This window comes from Pseudonaja textilis, chromosome 11, assembly GCF_049901715.1.
Source record: "Pseudonaja textilis isolate UNSWEBS1 chromosome 11, rPseTex1.2, whole genome shotgun sequence".
Lineage (NCBI taxonomy): Eukaryota > Metazoa > Chordata > Lepidosauria > Squamata > Elapidae > Pseudonaja > Pseudonaja textilis.
The window spans coordinates 22,906,473-22,921,579 of NC_142000.1; the positions used below are offsets into that span (position 1 = coordinate 22,906,473).

General features: G+C 48.2%; 3 protein-coding genes across 4 annotated transcripts; 2 read left to right on the plus strand and 1 right to left on the minus strand.

Moving 5' to 3' along the window:
- The first annotated feature begins 1,265 nt into the window (after positions 1-1,265).
- TAT (tyrosine aminotransferase) lies at positions 1,266-10,132 on the plus strand. 2 transcript variants are annotated; one of them, XM_087940780.1, is made up of 12 exons: positions 1,266-1,351; positions 2,762-3,034; positions 3,127-3,231; positions 3,557-3,624; positions 3,831-3,989; positions 5,839-5,977; positions 6,155-6,207; positions 6,415-6,567; positions 6,810-6,938; positions 7,951-8,034; positions 8,184-8,282; positions 8,884-10,132. In XM_087940780.1, exons 2-12 carry the CDS (start codon positions 2,800-2,802, stop codon positions 9,025-9,027), a joined length of 1,368 nt encoding a protein of 455 aa, XP_087796906.1. In that variant the 5' UTR covers positions 1,266-1,351; positions 2,762-2,799; the 3' UTR covers positions 9,028-10,132. The 2 variants fall into 2 exon arrangements, with proteins under 2 accessions (XP_087796906.1, XP_026575577.1); XM_026719792.2 differs by having other exon boundaries at positions 2,784-3,034.
- A 1,587-nt stretch (positions 10,133-11,719) lies between these two features.
- CHST4 (carbohydrate sulfotransferase 4) lies at positions 11,720-14,000 on the plus strand. Its single transcript, XM_026719793.2, has 2 exons — positions 11,720-11,848; positions 12,496-14,000. The coding sequence occupies exon 2, from the start codon at positions 12,502-12,504 to the stop codon at positions 13,630-13,632; it is 1,131 nt and encodes a 376-aa protein (XP_026575578.2). The 5' UTR covers positions 11,720-11,848; positions 12,496-12,501; the 3' UTR covers positions 13,633-14,000.
- TERF2IP (TERF2 interacting protein) lies at positions 13,992-15,074 on the minus strand. The gene is made up of 2 exons (XM_026719796.2): positions 14,843-15,074; positions 13,992-14,613 (listed from the first exon to the last, which is right to left on the minus strand). The coding sequence occupies exons 1-2, from the start codon at positions 14,897-14,899 to the stop codon at positions 14,137-14,139; spliced, it is 534 nt and encodes a 177-aa protein (XP_026575581.1). The 5' UTR covers positions 14,900-15,074; the 3' UTR covers positions 13,992-14,136.
- Between the last annotated feature and the right edge of the window lie 33 nt (positions 15,075-15,107).

Consider the following 15,107-nt stretch of genomic DNA (forward strand, 5'->3'; position numbering starts at 1 on the left):
CATTGCTTGACACAAGAGTCCTTGCAGAAGGAGCAGCAGAAACGTGAGTAGTCTCATGTGCCTGTTGGAAGAATGAGCAAAGATGGCTGCATTGGGGTATTTCTGTCCCCTCTGTTAAGCAGATTCAAGCCTGAGCTGTTTTTTGGATGAGGTTGTGGACAGATCCTGGGTTGCCCATCGGAGCAGGAGCATGACTGCCTGTGAGGGTTGCAAGACCTTGTCTACTGGAGTCTGAAATTCTGGAGGGAGACCTCCACAAGACTTGAGAAGGGCAGAAAAATAACTGTCTTAGAGGTTGGTGGAGCCCTGACCAGGATCTGCCAGAGGCAGAATGCGGAGACTTGAAGGGGGAGGATAGATATTAATGGGGAAACCCTCCCTTTCTTTTCTTTGTTGTTCAGTATTGGATTCTTCTGATGACCTGGAAACTCTGGCACATAAATATTTACCATCCATGTCCACCAAGATTCACGAAAGAAAGTACTTTAGAGAAAGGTAGCCAGAGTCTTCTCTTGCCTGTCATCTTTGCAAAATGCCAGTGTTCAGAGAAGGATCAAACACAGTCATTTCCTCTGCCCCACACACAGAAAGTGGAATTTTGGAGAAGTATGAAATCCCTTTCCCCTTTAGGTATTGGTCGATAGATTGGGTTACTGATGGTTGGAGGAAAGGGCAGATCTGTTCATGATATGTGATGCCTTCCCATTCCCAGCTGGTGCTTAAAGCATTTGGGATCAATTATTGTGTTTTGCAACGTGGAGCTGATGAGGTGGGCCTCATGGATTGCATCAGGCTGCCTTAAATGCCAGGCAAAGCATTGGACCATGCCTGAAGTTAACTCTTTGGGTTTCACTCGCATCATTGCATCACATAGTCTCTTTGGTTAGATTCTGAAGGCATCCATTCTTCCACCCACGGGGCTTAAATTAGGTTGGGGGCTTTTCCTTACCCTGGAATCAGATGGATCTCAGGGGTCAGATAAGCCCAAAAGAATTCTACCCAGATTGGATGGTTGGCTCTGTAAGGGGAGCAATGTGGTTCCAGCAGACCGTTTTGGCCTTTGTCTGAAAGAGTTAACATGCAGCGCATGTTTGTTCCAGATGTTTGGAGCCAGATGGAGTCAGAGTTGGGGGTGTCCCTGGGTGGGAAGTACAGCCCTCCACCTCAGCCAATAGCTGGAGGACTCCAGGCTGACACCCAGTTCTTGACTCTAGGCGGGTGCAGGCTTGCCATGCATAAAAGGACTTGTGTTCTAGCACTCTGGCTCTGCCTTTGGGTCATCCACATTGGACGCTCCTCTGCGCAGCTTCGCCATCACACTGAGCTGTAGCCACATCTTTGGGTGTCTCAGGTAAGTCACCAACACCTGGGTTCCTGAACCAAGAGGCTCTACAAGTAACAATAGAGGAGAATCTTTGTAGCTCAGGGTTGAAATGAGGGGTCCTTAGTGGTCTTTGAGCTTGATTGTTTTCTTGCAAACATTTCATTGGCTAAACTAGGTAACATCATCAGTCCCAACACTGAAAAGAAACAGGTTCAAAGACACCAACAACCCCTCTACAAATAAGTTTAACCAAGGGTCGTTTCAAAATTCGAGCAGCATTTGGTGCTTGCTGAACTCTTCCTAAGCTTCCCTCTTGCCAGCATGCCCTCTCTGGTGAAGACTGTTGGGGATGACCTGGCCTCGTACAAGCACAGAGCCAGAGAACCCCAAACGAAAAACAAATGAACAAGAGGACACTGGACAGTGTCAGGACCAAGGAGCTGACCCACAGTTTCCTGATTAACTGGCAGCTCCAAATGGAGTACAATCTGAGCATACTGGATGATTTAACATGGCACAATTAGTCTTTGGGTAATCAATTCCTCAGCCAAAGTTTTGCAGTTTGTTAGGAAGATTTTGCCAATATTCAATTCAGATGTACCTTCTTGTAACTTGTGTCCATTATTCTGTGTTTGTCCTCTGGAACAAGAGAAAAAAGGTCTTGACTTTCTTCTGAATTTATTCTTTTGTAAATGGGAAGGGGGAGTTTTTATATTGCTCCTCCTCATGTGGTCTCAAGGTTAAACATATTTATGTCTATTCCCTGATCACTCTTTTGTCTTCGGAACTGGTTTCAATTTCTCTGAAACCTCTTTGCATTGCAACCAGGACTGAAGGCAAGGCATGACTTACGCAACATGAAGTGGAACAATTTCTGCTGACAGTTTGAAAACTATAGGATGCAACCTTAAATATTTTTGCACACAGCTGATACATACTCCCTTTACATAAGAAATTGGGCAGTGTTCGGTGATTTTCATGTATATCTGGATATTGTGTGACCTCATTCTAACAGATGGAAGAACAAATTGGGTTTAGGTGCTTTATCAGATTTTTTGTACTGGGTTTTTATTTCCTGGATTTGGGAGGGGAGCAGCTGGGTATGTTGCTTTCCTGGCAGCCTTCATAATGTGAACTTGGATTATCCTGTGCACAAAGGCCCAGCTTTTCAGAGGCCAAAGTGTGTACTCCCAGAGTGAGTGAGTAGGGAAAGAAGCAAGAGAGGTTCAAGGACAGCTCTGCTGCGTTATCTGCTGACCTTTCTCTCCTTGGTTGTGCCGTGGCTGCTAAACAAGAGGAAGCCTGCTAGCATCACCCCAGGCAGCAGTTTACGTCCCTGCCCACCCCGACCTTCATCCCTCTGCTGCCGGGATCGATGACCTGGTGTGTTTCAGTAGTTGATGGCCAGCATCGGGACAGCTTTGGGATTGGCAACAGCCTCAATCTGTGTCCCCTGCAGGCTCTCCCTTCCCGAGATGGACTCCTGCCTGATCCAGGTGAACAGCAACACCGCCCTGTCCTCCGTCCTAGATGTCCACGTCAACCTCAATGGGAAGAGCCCTTCTTTGCCCAAGGGAAAAGGCCGCAAGCCCCACTGGGCAGTCAGGGCTTCAGAAATGTCTAGAAGGACTTTCAATCCCATTCGAGCCATTGTGGATGCCATGAAAGTGGAGCCCAACCCCAGGAAAGCTCTGATATCTTTGTCCATAGGTGAGTAGGTGGATCTGGCTGGCCCACTCTGACCTTTTCAATAAAGTCCAGCCACTGGCAATGTAGGCACCTCACCCTCTCCTTTTCTACAGGAGATCCAACTGTCTTTGGAAACCTTCCTACAGATGATGAAGTCACACGGGCCATGAAAGAAGCACTGGACTCTGGAAAATACAACGGCTATGCCCCGTCTGTGGGTGAGACAAAAATTCAAGGCAAAGCGGGGGAGGGTGGGGCAGCAACACTAACAGACAGTGGCCTTGAGATCCCATACAAGGCCTTTTTGGCCCTGAGAGGGAACTGGGTCAAAGGGAAGGCCTCTCCTACCTGAGCTGAAAGTCCCAGACCAGAGTACCTTTTTAATTTGCGGGAATCCTTGGCAAAAGAATGGGGGAAGGCACTAAATAACAACCTGTGTGGGCTTCTAAATCTGGAATTCAGGAATTTTCCATTTTATAAGTTTTTTTTAATTCAGCCATAACACTGAACACTCAGTTAACCCCACCTCCCCATCCATCACAGGTTACCTGTCTTGTCGAGAGGTAGTTGCAAGCTACTACAATTGTCCAGAAGCACCTCTGAAAGCCCAGGTAACAACACTGATATGTTGAGAAAGAGTAAGAACATTCTGGGGGAGAGGGGCTTGGGTCCTGAGTCCCCATCTAATTTCAAGTGTGTAATAATCATTTAAGGTTCAAATGGCTCTGATCTTTATGTGGGTCTGTTGAACTGAAAGCCATGAAGTGCCCATTTGACTCACAGCTCCCTCCCTTCCCCCTCCCTTTCTTCCTTCCAGGATGTAATTTTGACCAGTGGCTGCAGTCAGGCTATTGAATTAGCTTTAGCAGTCCTGGCTAACCCTGGACAGAACATCCTGGTGCCACGCCCTGGCTTCTCCCTCTACAAAACCTTGGCCCACTCTATGGGAATTGAAGTCAAGTTCTACAATCTCTTGGTAAGCTGGACCTAGATGTGGGGAACCTCACCCTAACCCTTTTTCCAAAAGTGAAATGGAACCAAGGTTCAAAGCTTGGAGAAATGGGCTTTGAAGGAGGAGTCCCAAAGAGAGCTGGAACAGTTGCAATATTAGAGTCAAAACCAAAGCCATATTTAGGGTGTGCATAAGAATAGCTAGAAGTGGTGGTATTCAGCCGGTTCGCACCAGATCAGTAGCAAGAAATTGGGCATGGGGTGCCGAACCGGTAGTAAGTTCTGGCTGGCCACACTCCCGACCCGGTCGCCCTCCCCCCCGATGCTCACTCACTCCGCCTGCCCGCCTGACATTCGCCTAAGGTATTTTTCTCTTTTTCTTCCCTCCCAACAATCAGCTGTAGATAAGATCAGCTGTGCCGGGATTCCCCTTGCTGAGGCTCAGGAAGGCAAAGAAGGGCTCAGCCCGCCCCCCCTCCATTTTTTTTGCTCTCCTGAGCTTCAGAGGAGCCTTAGGGGAGCAAAAACACCCCCCCACACACAAGAGGCTCCTCTGAGGCCAGGAAGCTCCCAAAACGGGGCTTGGAGGGGTCCCTCCCAGGCTCTCTTTTTTTGCTTTCCTGAGCCTTTGCAAGAATTAGAAACAAGCTCTCTCTGTTCAAATTCCCTTATTGCACAATTCTCAGAGAAAGAGGTAAGTTAAAAGTAACTATGATAAAAACCAGCGGTCACCAACTGGTGGTTCATGGACCACTGGTGGTCTGCGAGAAAAATTCGCTGGTTCACAGAAAAATTATTTGCATTTTTATATTGCACTGAATCAGGGATCCTCAAACTACGGCCCCTGGGCCGCATACATGCAATGAACGTTTGTTGTGCTGCAGAGAGTCTCCCACTTTGGGATCTTTTTGTGCAGGTCGGATGGGGGCACAAATTCTGACTTGGGGTCTGCTTCAGCCCTCTGGTGCAGGGCTTTGGGGCTGGAGGGCAGTGCCACTGGTGGCGAAGAGCCTTGTTCCAATGGGACTGCATCATGGCCTGGAACTGGCTGACCATCTCAGCCCACTGAGCCTCCAGGCACCAGTACCTGGCCTTGCACTCCCTCAGGTCTTCCCTCTGCTTGGGAAACCTATGCTCATAGTCCTCAGTGAGGTGCTTCTGCTGAGCCCCCTTGGTCCGATCCAATTTGAACTGAGCCAACTGTTTTGTCAACTCTTTCTCCTGGGGGCTGCTTAGCTCCAACAACTGCTTCCTCTTGGGGCTCTAAGGAACCCGGGCAGGCATGCGAGGAGTGGCTGGTAGGGGAGGGGCAAATAGGGGATGGCAAGGCACCTCTCGACGTGAATGACATCGAGTTGGCCATGCCCACCCAGTTACATGACCACCTAGCCACGCCCACCCAGCCGGTCATTAGGCAGATCATATTAGTGGTCCGCAGGATTTAAAATTATGAATTTAGTGGTCCCTGAGATCCAAAAGGTTGATGACTCCTGATCAAAACCAAAGTTATTCTTACCTTAGATCAACCATTGTTTATTCCTGTGTGATATGTTTATGACCAACATGTTAAATTGCTTGCTTGAAAATTTTTATCTTTTCCTCCAAGACAACATCCTGCAGCTACTGGTCAACAAACTTCATAGCACTCTTCAGCTCTTGATTATATGAGCCATACATTGGGATTGAGAAAGAAAGCTTTCCTTATACAATGCTGTGGTTCCTTGGCTGGCCACCTGTCCCTCTTGCTCTCCCCTTTACCTGCCTATCACTTCTGACCCAGGCAGGGAGCTAAACCCCCATAGCCAGAGTGAAGATGATTGTTATTTGATTTTAGACTTCCTCACTCTTCATCTTCCTTTCCATTTTGCCACCAGCCAGAAAAATCCTGGGAAATTGACCTGAAGCAAATGGAATCTCTGGTGGACAACAGGACAGCTTGTCTGATTGTGAACAATCCATCCAATCCCTGTGGCTCTGTTTTCAGCAGAAGTCACCTCCAGAAGATTCTGGCAGGTAATTCCTCTGACCAGCTTTGAAACTGCCTCATGCACGTGTCCCTGTGCTAAACTCTGTGCTGCTTTGCATGGGGTAGGGGTTGTTTCAAGAGGCTCCAAGCTATGGAGTCCATCCAAGTTGTGGGCACCCAGTGAATAGCTGAATGTCTTCCTTCCTTCTTCTTCTGTTGCCCAGTGGCCTCTAGGCAGTGTGTCCCCATTTTGGCTGATGAGATCTATGCAGAAATGGTGAGCGAGAAGCACCTTTTGTCGGTCTAGAGGAATGGAGAAATGTCGGCGGTGGGTGGTGGTGGTTCTGCTGGAATAACATGACAATGGCAGAGGGTGGCCTTTAAGAGAGGCCTGCTTTTGTGTCAGAGACGGAATTGGGACGCTATTCTCCGGGTCTTGACCAGACACTAAATGGGATTCCTCCAACTCTTCTTCCACACTCAGGTATTCGAAGACTGCAAATATGAGTCCCTTGCAAAGCTTAGCACTAATGTCCCAATCCTGTCCTGTGGAGGCCTTGCCAAGAGATGGCTGGTGCCTGGCTGGAGGATGGGATGGATTCTGATCCACGACCGCCGGGACATCTTTGGAGAGGAGGTAGAGAAATACACACTTGGCTGGTGGGTTGCCCAGGTCTGCTCCAAGAGGGAGGAGGAAGAGCTGGCACTCTTGGTTCCATCCCAACCATTGCCTGCAATGTTTATCCCTACTTCATGTGCTGCCCCTCTTAATGCTGGGCAAGAGGGTTGTGGAAAGCCTGGTTTTGGGGCGGGGGGGACGGGACCTATAGGCAGGAATCTGATGCTTCCCTCCTCCTCCTTTCTCTGTGTGCCTTAAAGATCAGGGAAGGCCTCCTGAGGCTGAGCCAAAGGATTTTGGGGCCCTGCACAGCTGTCCAAGGAGCCCTTGGGCATATCTTCCACCACACATCCCCTGAATTCTATCACAACACTCTCAGCTTCCTCAAGGTAGGTAGGCCTCAACTGTTTCTAAGAACACATTGCAATACAGGTTCTTCTCAATAGAAAGATGCCAAGGCAGACTCAGTTTCCACTAGGCTGAATGGGTCAATTGTGACGGGGAGGTTAATAAACTCAGTAGCTCAAGGGCACTAAATTTAATCCCAGACAGGTCCAGTCATGCATTGGCTCCAATCAAGCGCACTCAGTCATTTTTATTGTGGGAACATGTAGACCTGGACAGTTGACCTGTTCGTTTTCCAACTTTGTTCTCCAAGAAAAATAGCAAGAGAAAGAACAGGGAGAAGCCAAGCTCACCCATTCAGAACTTGTTGCCAACACCTGCAGCAGAGCGCCCTTCCAAAACATGGGTGCAGCATTTTTTTCCTTTTTCTGATTGAAATGAAAAAGACAGTGAAAGCCAAGGCAGTCCCAAGTTCGCAGAGCTCCTGTCTGACGGCCCTGAACTTGGCAGTAATTCCTTTCTGCCCAGCAGGTGACCTGCGGTGGGAGATGGACGCTAGTCTTCTTTTCAATGTCCTTTGCTGTTCCTTTCTGTAATATTAGTGCTAAGAGTTAAAAATGGGACATTAATATATTTCTGAAAAGACACTGAAGGGAGAAAATATTTTGTTTTGTTTTTCACCAGTTTGAAAACAAACTGCTACCAAGGTGGTTTCAGGAAAAGATCCCTTTAATTAGGAAATCTGGATTCTACAACACTTTCTGTTACTAGGAAATCAAAGAGTCCAAAGGGGTTTCAAAACACAGTGCCTGCAGCTCTGGAGATGTGAAGGCCTGTGTGCCAGAGGCCTCTTTTTCGTTCTCCTTTATATCCTAAAACAACTGAGCAGGACCCACGTGTGCTCACATTACATCTGTTGCAAGCAGAGATTCCATATTTCACCTTTCTGGAAGTCCATGTTTAATCACTCACTGTCCTCTTTGGTGGGCCTGGCCAGTTGTGTGAATGAGGTTTCCTTGTCTGTTATTTGACTTCCTCCTGATTTGCTCTTTCCAGTCCAATGCTGCCCTTTGTTATGCTGCCCTCTCCACAGTCTGTGGGCTGAAACCTGTCCGGCCCCAGGGAGCCATGTACCTGATGGTGAGCTACCTGCATGGAGGGGGTGAGGGAAGGGCTGTTGGTATGGAAGGTGCTTTCTTTCCTTCCCCAAAGACACCCCAGCAAGGGCTCTTGGGGAGGTCCTGGGGGAGGTCTTTGCTGTGACCACTTTTCCATCCCTGTGGCTCTAGGTGGGGATCGAGATGGAGCATTTCCCAGAGTTTGAGAACGATGTGGAGTTCACAGAGAGGCTCATTGCGGAGCAGTCGGTCTTCTGTCTACCTGCCACGGTGAGCTTGTTACTCCATGGGAGGACTGTGAGTTCTCCAGATGGAAACTCGGCCTGGCCTCAGCTCTCCTCTCAGCTGATTTTCTTTTCCCTAGTTCTTTTTGCTGGCAGTGATCCCAGGTCCACATTCCTGGAGGCCGGTATGAGAGGTGCTACAGTGTCCTTCTGGCCAAATGCTCGCTAGGATACCCTGGAGACTTCCATGTTCCTTGCTGCACTATCTCTTCCCTCCAGTGGATTTTCATATTAGAAATAAATGGGGGTGGGATCTTTCCCTCTGCAGCTATGTCTGCAGCTTGGTGTCCTGGTAGCAATCTTGGAAGCTATGGGAGATGAAACAGAAGCAAGCTTTTCTTTGAAAGCAGAAAGAAAACTATATCTGGCCTTGGACATGGGCTCAAGGGGGAATAAGCACAGTGGGATTTGTAAAATAAAAATAAAAAAACAAGCTCTTTCTCTTGGCCCAGCTTTCCATAAAAGGGGTCCATGATAGCAGCAAACAAGCAGATTTACAGGACATCAACCCCCAGGGCTCTGCTTGGGAAGCTGGGAAAGCCCCAAGGGAGTCCAGGGGCTAATGGCTCAACTGTCTCTCCTGACAGTGTTTTGAGTACCCCAACTTCTTCCGTGTGGTGATCACCGTGCCCGAAGAGATGATGACAGAGGCTTGCCAGCGTATCCGCTACTTCTGTGAGAAGCACTATCAAGGGGGAGAGGGGACCCAGGACTTGGAGTGTGACAAGTAGGCCTGAGCACGTGCCCCTAACCTTCTACTCCCTGAGCAGCCTGACTCGGCACCACCATTCTTGTTCTGGACTCTGAACTGCTAGGGCCTGGCTAGAAGTAGGCTGTCAGTGACACTCCTACCTGCCCAGCAGGCTCAAGGAACTCCTGCAGCAGCCCTGGGCATGCTTGACAGCCTTCAGTCACCTGCTGAATGATTTCTAGATCCTATGAGAACCTGTGAGAAGGAACCTGCAAGCCAGAGCAGAAAATGCCCAACCCTTCCTCAGGCACAGAACTAACCCCAGTGCTATACAGACCTCAAAGAAGGACCATGATGTCTCCCCCACCTCAATGGATTACACCTGCAATCTGTTTTCTTGTACACACATTTGAAGTTCATAAGTTATTGTATTTTTGTACGAATAAATGCATGGTAAATTTCTAACTGTGTGCAAAAGTTATGCAAGCTCATCTTGCAGCAGGGAAGGTGTGTTACTTGGGCAGAAGGTGTGTTACTTGAGGAAAGTGGCACAATTCTTGCAGATTTCACTTGTTTAAAGCACTCAATGACATTTGTGATTCTCTTGGTTGACTTGTTAAATCAAAAGTCAGCTTTCGCCATTCCACTGGAAAACTCAAAAAATGGGGAGAGGTGGGGAGGGCACTCCCAGGGATTAGTGCACAATAACTAAAGAGATGTTGGCCGGGGATGAAATGAGGAGATGGAAGCCACTGGGACAAACTTGCTTGAAATGTCAGGAGCCAGAGACTGCTATGTTTTATGCACAGCAGACATGCATAAATTGGGAGGGTTGCCTTCCTGGTGGGTTGTGTGCAGTTAAAGGACCTCACTTTGGCCCCTTGTTGGACAGGAATTGGGTTGTGGGGATTGGTCCTAAGTCACTCACCTTCATTTAGCCTGGCAATGTACCACATTCCAGTTCTGTTGATATTGGAAAAAATACCTATGTTGACTTAGAAAAATTATTTCTCCATATGCTGCAAAAGTTGCTTTTAATAGGGTCAGCAGCTTGAATTTTATATAAGAGTCCACTAAGAGGATTGCTGTAAAAATCTTCTAATATGCAAGCTAAAAATAAAAAAAAATTATAATATGATCATAAACATTTTGAACATTCAATCATTATTCTCACCTTTCCTATCTCTGAACTCAATAGCAAGATGCCACTTTCTGCCACTGTTGTCAGAGTGCTGGCTTACTTATCTCTGTGTAGCTAGCAAATGACCTAAACCTTCCAAGTTGTTGCCCTGTAATCTCTCCCAGCAGGATTCCCTGGAGGGATTTTTTTCCTGGAATGTTTTCCAACAGCTCACAGCTGGATCAGGCCATTTTTTGCACCTCCTGCAAGTCAAATTTGTCTGTGTTCTGATCAATTTCTGGAAAGTTAACCATGCTGTTAGTCAGGCATTGGTGAACTCTGTACATTACTTGTTTCCAAATTCTGCTTGCTTAGGTCAAATAAATGAAGCCAGCTGATCCTGATGTCAGCTCTGGGTCTTGCTGAAGTCTTAAAGACTCGAAGAGAGCTTTAATAAGAGAGATAGAAACAAGATTACATGAAGTGTTATAATTCTTTGATAAGATCATACATAGAACATTGCATACAGTTTTGATTCCCATGATATAAAAAGGATGTTGAGACTAGAAAGAATGCAGAGAAGAGCATGATTAGATCTGGAGGCTAAAACATATAAAGAACAATTGCAGGAATTGGGTATATCTAGGGAAAAGAAAGACCAGGACGATATGATAGCAGTCTTCCATGACTTTAGGGGCTGTTCACAGAGAAGAGGGGTCGACCATTGACCTATTCTCCAAAGCACCTGAAGGCAGAAGCAGCAACAATGGATGGAAACCAATCAAGGAGAGAACCAACCTAGAACAAAGGATAAAATGGCTGACAGGACAATTCATCAGTGGAACAAATTGCCTCCAGAAGTGGTGGGTGCTCCAACACTGAAGGTTTTAAAGAAGAGAATGGACAGCCATTTGTGTGAAATGGTGTAGGGTCTCCTGCTTGAGCAGGGGGTTGGACTAGAAGACCCTTCAAACTCTTTTTATTCTGTTAGAGCTAGGGAAGAAGGGAGGGAAGAGGAGAAGGTGGAAAAGTCAACACCTGGCCAAAGGCATACTGCTTGGAAATCATCTGCAATTAACTTTCCTGCCCCCTTTACTCTTCTGGTACATGAATGAATAGCTGTGCCCAGGATAGCTGGTATGCATGGGACCATCTCCTCTGGCATCTGGGAAGAGAGGCAGGTAGTTTACCACCAGTCATCCTTCAGAGTTGTGTCCTTGGCTTTGGCATGGCCCAAACTTTGATTCACAATGCATTCAGCCTGAGTTTTTGACTAAACTTGGCATTCCGTAAACCTGTTGCGTCCATTTGTACTGCAGATATAGCATGAGCAGGATGAAAGGGAGCTTGGTTTGCATTCCAATCATTGTCTTCAGCTCTACACGTGGGAAGGGAAGCGTAGAGCATCCTTCCTAGATTTTAATTTTGGGCCACCCTCCTCAGGCATTTGTAAGGACATCCCTATTTCTTCTAGCACATATTCTTTCTGTACCGTAGAGGATGGCCTGGCCTAATGAGGCTCCCTCCCCATTGGCTCTCCTCCCCTTTCCTCCCCATTGTAATATGACTTCCCTTTTGCAGTCTTTTCCTCCTAGCAGCTCCTTCTCACAGCAGTGTACATTGAATCACAGCTGGCAAGCAGTGCGTGCTGCCCCTGCTCTGGGAAGGGAGAGGGTTTTTTTTCCTAGCTGGCTACAGCCTATGAAAAAGTTGTGATCTTCAACTCCCAGAGGCTCAATAGGTAAGTGAGACAAGTGCTAACATGTGTATTTCCTAATGTACGTGGGGAAGAGGGCCCTAAACAGGGGTGTGAGATGCAACTGGTTTCTGTTGAATGAAAATAGCAGAGGCCAGATTGAATTATGACCCTTGCAAAATTAACAAGTGTCAGATGATAATTGTGTTTACAACAGCCACATTCTTCTTCATTGACCAAGCCAATAACTACAAGCTGTCCACGCTTACCCTGCACTGTGGCCAGCAGTAGAATAAAGATTGGGCTGTTACATTAAAGAGTTGGAAACTTCCTTCTTACAATTTTATGGAGCTTTCCAAAAATCAGTTGGATCACTTATGAGATCCTATGAACTGGATATCAAGATTTGCCTTGTCGCGTAAGTTCTACAACAACTAGTGCCATGAGAACTGTAATATTCTGATCACTCTTGGACTTCCTCTGCCTTAGAAAAGGGTTTGAAACTGGGGTCTAGGCCTATTTCTATAGAACAGGAATTCTCAAGGCAAATAATTTTTTTAGCTGTGATAAGCAAGTGACTGTATGGTTTACAGGACAGCTACCACAAGCAACTAATATCAGCAGCTATTGAGATAACAAGGACACATAGTTTAGCATTTTGACACTTGTCTGTCTTCTGTTCTCACTTCCAGGCAGCCATGTTGAAGCTGAACAAGACTGACATCCTGGTGATCTTAGCAATCCAGGTAGTTCTCCTCTGTTTCATTTTTCAGCTTCAGCACAGTCCCCAGGAACAGTTGTCTCGGAAGCATATCCTCATCCTCTCCTCTTGGAGGTCTGGATCATCCTTTGTAGGGCAGCTGTTCAGTCAGCACCCCAGTGTTTTCTACCTGATGGAGCCAGCCTGGCATGTATGGGCAACTATGTATCAAAACAGTGCCAAGGTCTTGCACATGGCAGTGCGGGACCTTATTCGGTCAGTCTTCAAGTGTGACATGTCCGTCTTCGATGCCTACATGAATGAGCACAGGAATAAGTCTGTGCTTTTTCAGTGGGAGACCAGCCGAGCTTTGTGTTCTCCTCCTGCATGTGACCTTTTCCAGCGCAGTGACATCATCTCCAAACACTCCTGCAAGACACTCTGTGGAAATTATCCATTCAGCAAAGTGGAAGAGGCTTGTAAGACATATAGCCATGTTGTCTTAAAGGAAGTCCGTTTCTTCAATCTCAAGGTGCTTTATCCACTCCTCACTGACCCCACCCTGGACCTCAGAATCATCCACCTGGTCCGTGATCCCAGGGCTGTTTTCCATTCCCGTGAGAATGTAGCAGATGAACTTGCCCGTGACACAAAGATAGTGGTTGGGCATAAGAATATAAGGGACATTAAGCCCTATGCTGCCATGAAGGCAATTTGCAAAAGCCACATTGATATATACACCCAAGTCAAGCAGTCCCTCAAAGATCGCTACCTCTTAGTGCGCTATGAGGATATTGTTAAGACTCCCTTGGCAAGAGCTGCTCAGCTGTATCAGTTTGCAGGGCTTCCCTTCCTTCCCAATCTTCAGTCCTGGGTGCAGCATATCACACACGGCCAAGGCCTTGGTACCAAGGTTTTTGACACTGATGCCAGAGATGCAATGAATGTGTCACAGGCTTGGAGAAAGACTCTTTCTTATCTCCAAGCAGCAATGTTACAAAATATCTGCAAGGAAGCTATGAAACTTTTGGGTTACCGGCCTGCTAGATCTGAGGATGAGCAAAAGAACATGGCATTCGACCTCTTTGACGCAGTTGAATATAAAAACTGCCTGTCCAGCTTCCAGTAGCTCAAAGCTTCCCAACTAGAACTGCCCCAGGAAGCTGCAGCCTGTGTAAATGGATCCCAACATGAAAGGATGAAGGATCACCTGGCATTTGCCCTGCAAGCAACGTTGGAGTAGCTGACAAGGAAAAGCACCCAAAACCTCTATAGTAACTTGTCCATCAGTTCACAATCTGCACTCAGTCCGCTATCTGATTGGCAGCTGGAATGCTTCACATGGCCATGGATCTGTTCTCTTGACCTGGTTTCAGCCCCCCACCCCTTCATTGTAGATAACATGTATTTATTTTTTTAAAATATAGCTTACTGCCTAATAGAATGTTTTTGTCAATTAACTGAGAAACATGGATGTAACAGAATATATAAGACTGTTCTGTAAAACTTTATTGTCGGATTCACATTGACCATTCAAGAACAACTGCAATCCTAATTAACAGTAAACAGTTTACTCTGGAAATAAAACTTGCACAAAAGACAATTGTCCCTACTGCAGCAGCTTCGGTGATTTTCACTCCTGGCACAAACTTTTCCTGAACAACACTCGTTTATTTACATTTCCTACTCCGTATTTTGTTTCTAAGTTATTCCTGGCTCCCTCTCGGCCTTTCAGCAAGTCCTCATCGTCCTGTCTGTTCCAAACAGGCCGCCCGTCCGGCCGGCGGCCGGTCCGCAGGCAGCTGGCCACGGCGGCCACTTCCCCGCTGTTCTTCAGAAAAGCGTGAGTGACCGTGGCCAGATCCACGCCGAACTCCCCCATCAAGCGCTCCATGTCCTTGACTGCCAGGGCCACGTGGGCAGCCGGGGGAGCCGGGGGAACCGGGCGCTCCTCCGGCTCCGGCGACCGGCGGCTGGCGGGCACGGCACCGGCTGCACCGATCTCCACCGTCATCTGGGCATCCGGGGGTGTCCGCCTTCCTCTCGAATTCCCAAGGCCCGGGGAGGCGGGGGGCGCGGGCTCTGCCCAGCCGGATTGCTCGTCGTCTCCCTGGAAGGGAAGCAAATCAGAGCCCGGCAGTCAAACGCTGAGATACTCAGAGGCGCAGGTGGGGGGCAGGCAGCAGAAAACGGGATTCAGAAGTTGCAGTTTCCCTCCGGTTTTACTTGCTGGCCCACCCGAGGCGCCCTTGGACGGCCAGGCAGGCTCGACGGCTCCGCTGCCCATCGGGGTTCCCAAAAGGCCCGCCCGCACCCTCCACGCACGGGGCCCGAACTACCTGCTCGAACTCCCGGTTGGCTTCCCGGAAGAGCGCGGGCACCCTCGACCCCTCCATCGGAACTCTCCCGCAGGCAGACCCCTCCAGCCTGAGGGAAGGGCCGCTTCGGGGGGTCTTCTTGGCGGGCGCCAGCCGGAAAGGGAAGCAGCCACAGCTCCGCCCGGACCCTCGCAGCGCTCCTGGCGCACGTCGCCCTCCGGCCGCTGGGCGGAGCGCTGCGGCTGAACGCCCCCCCCCTCCCCCCGCCCCCGTCTGCGCGCCTACT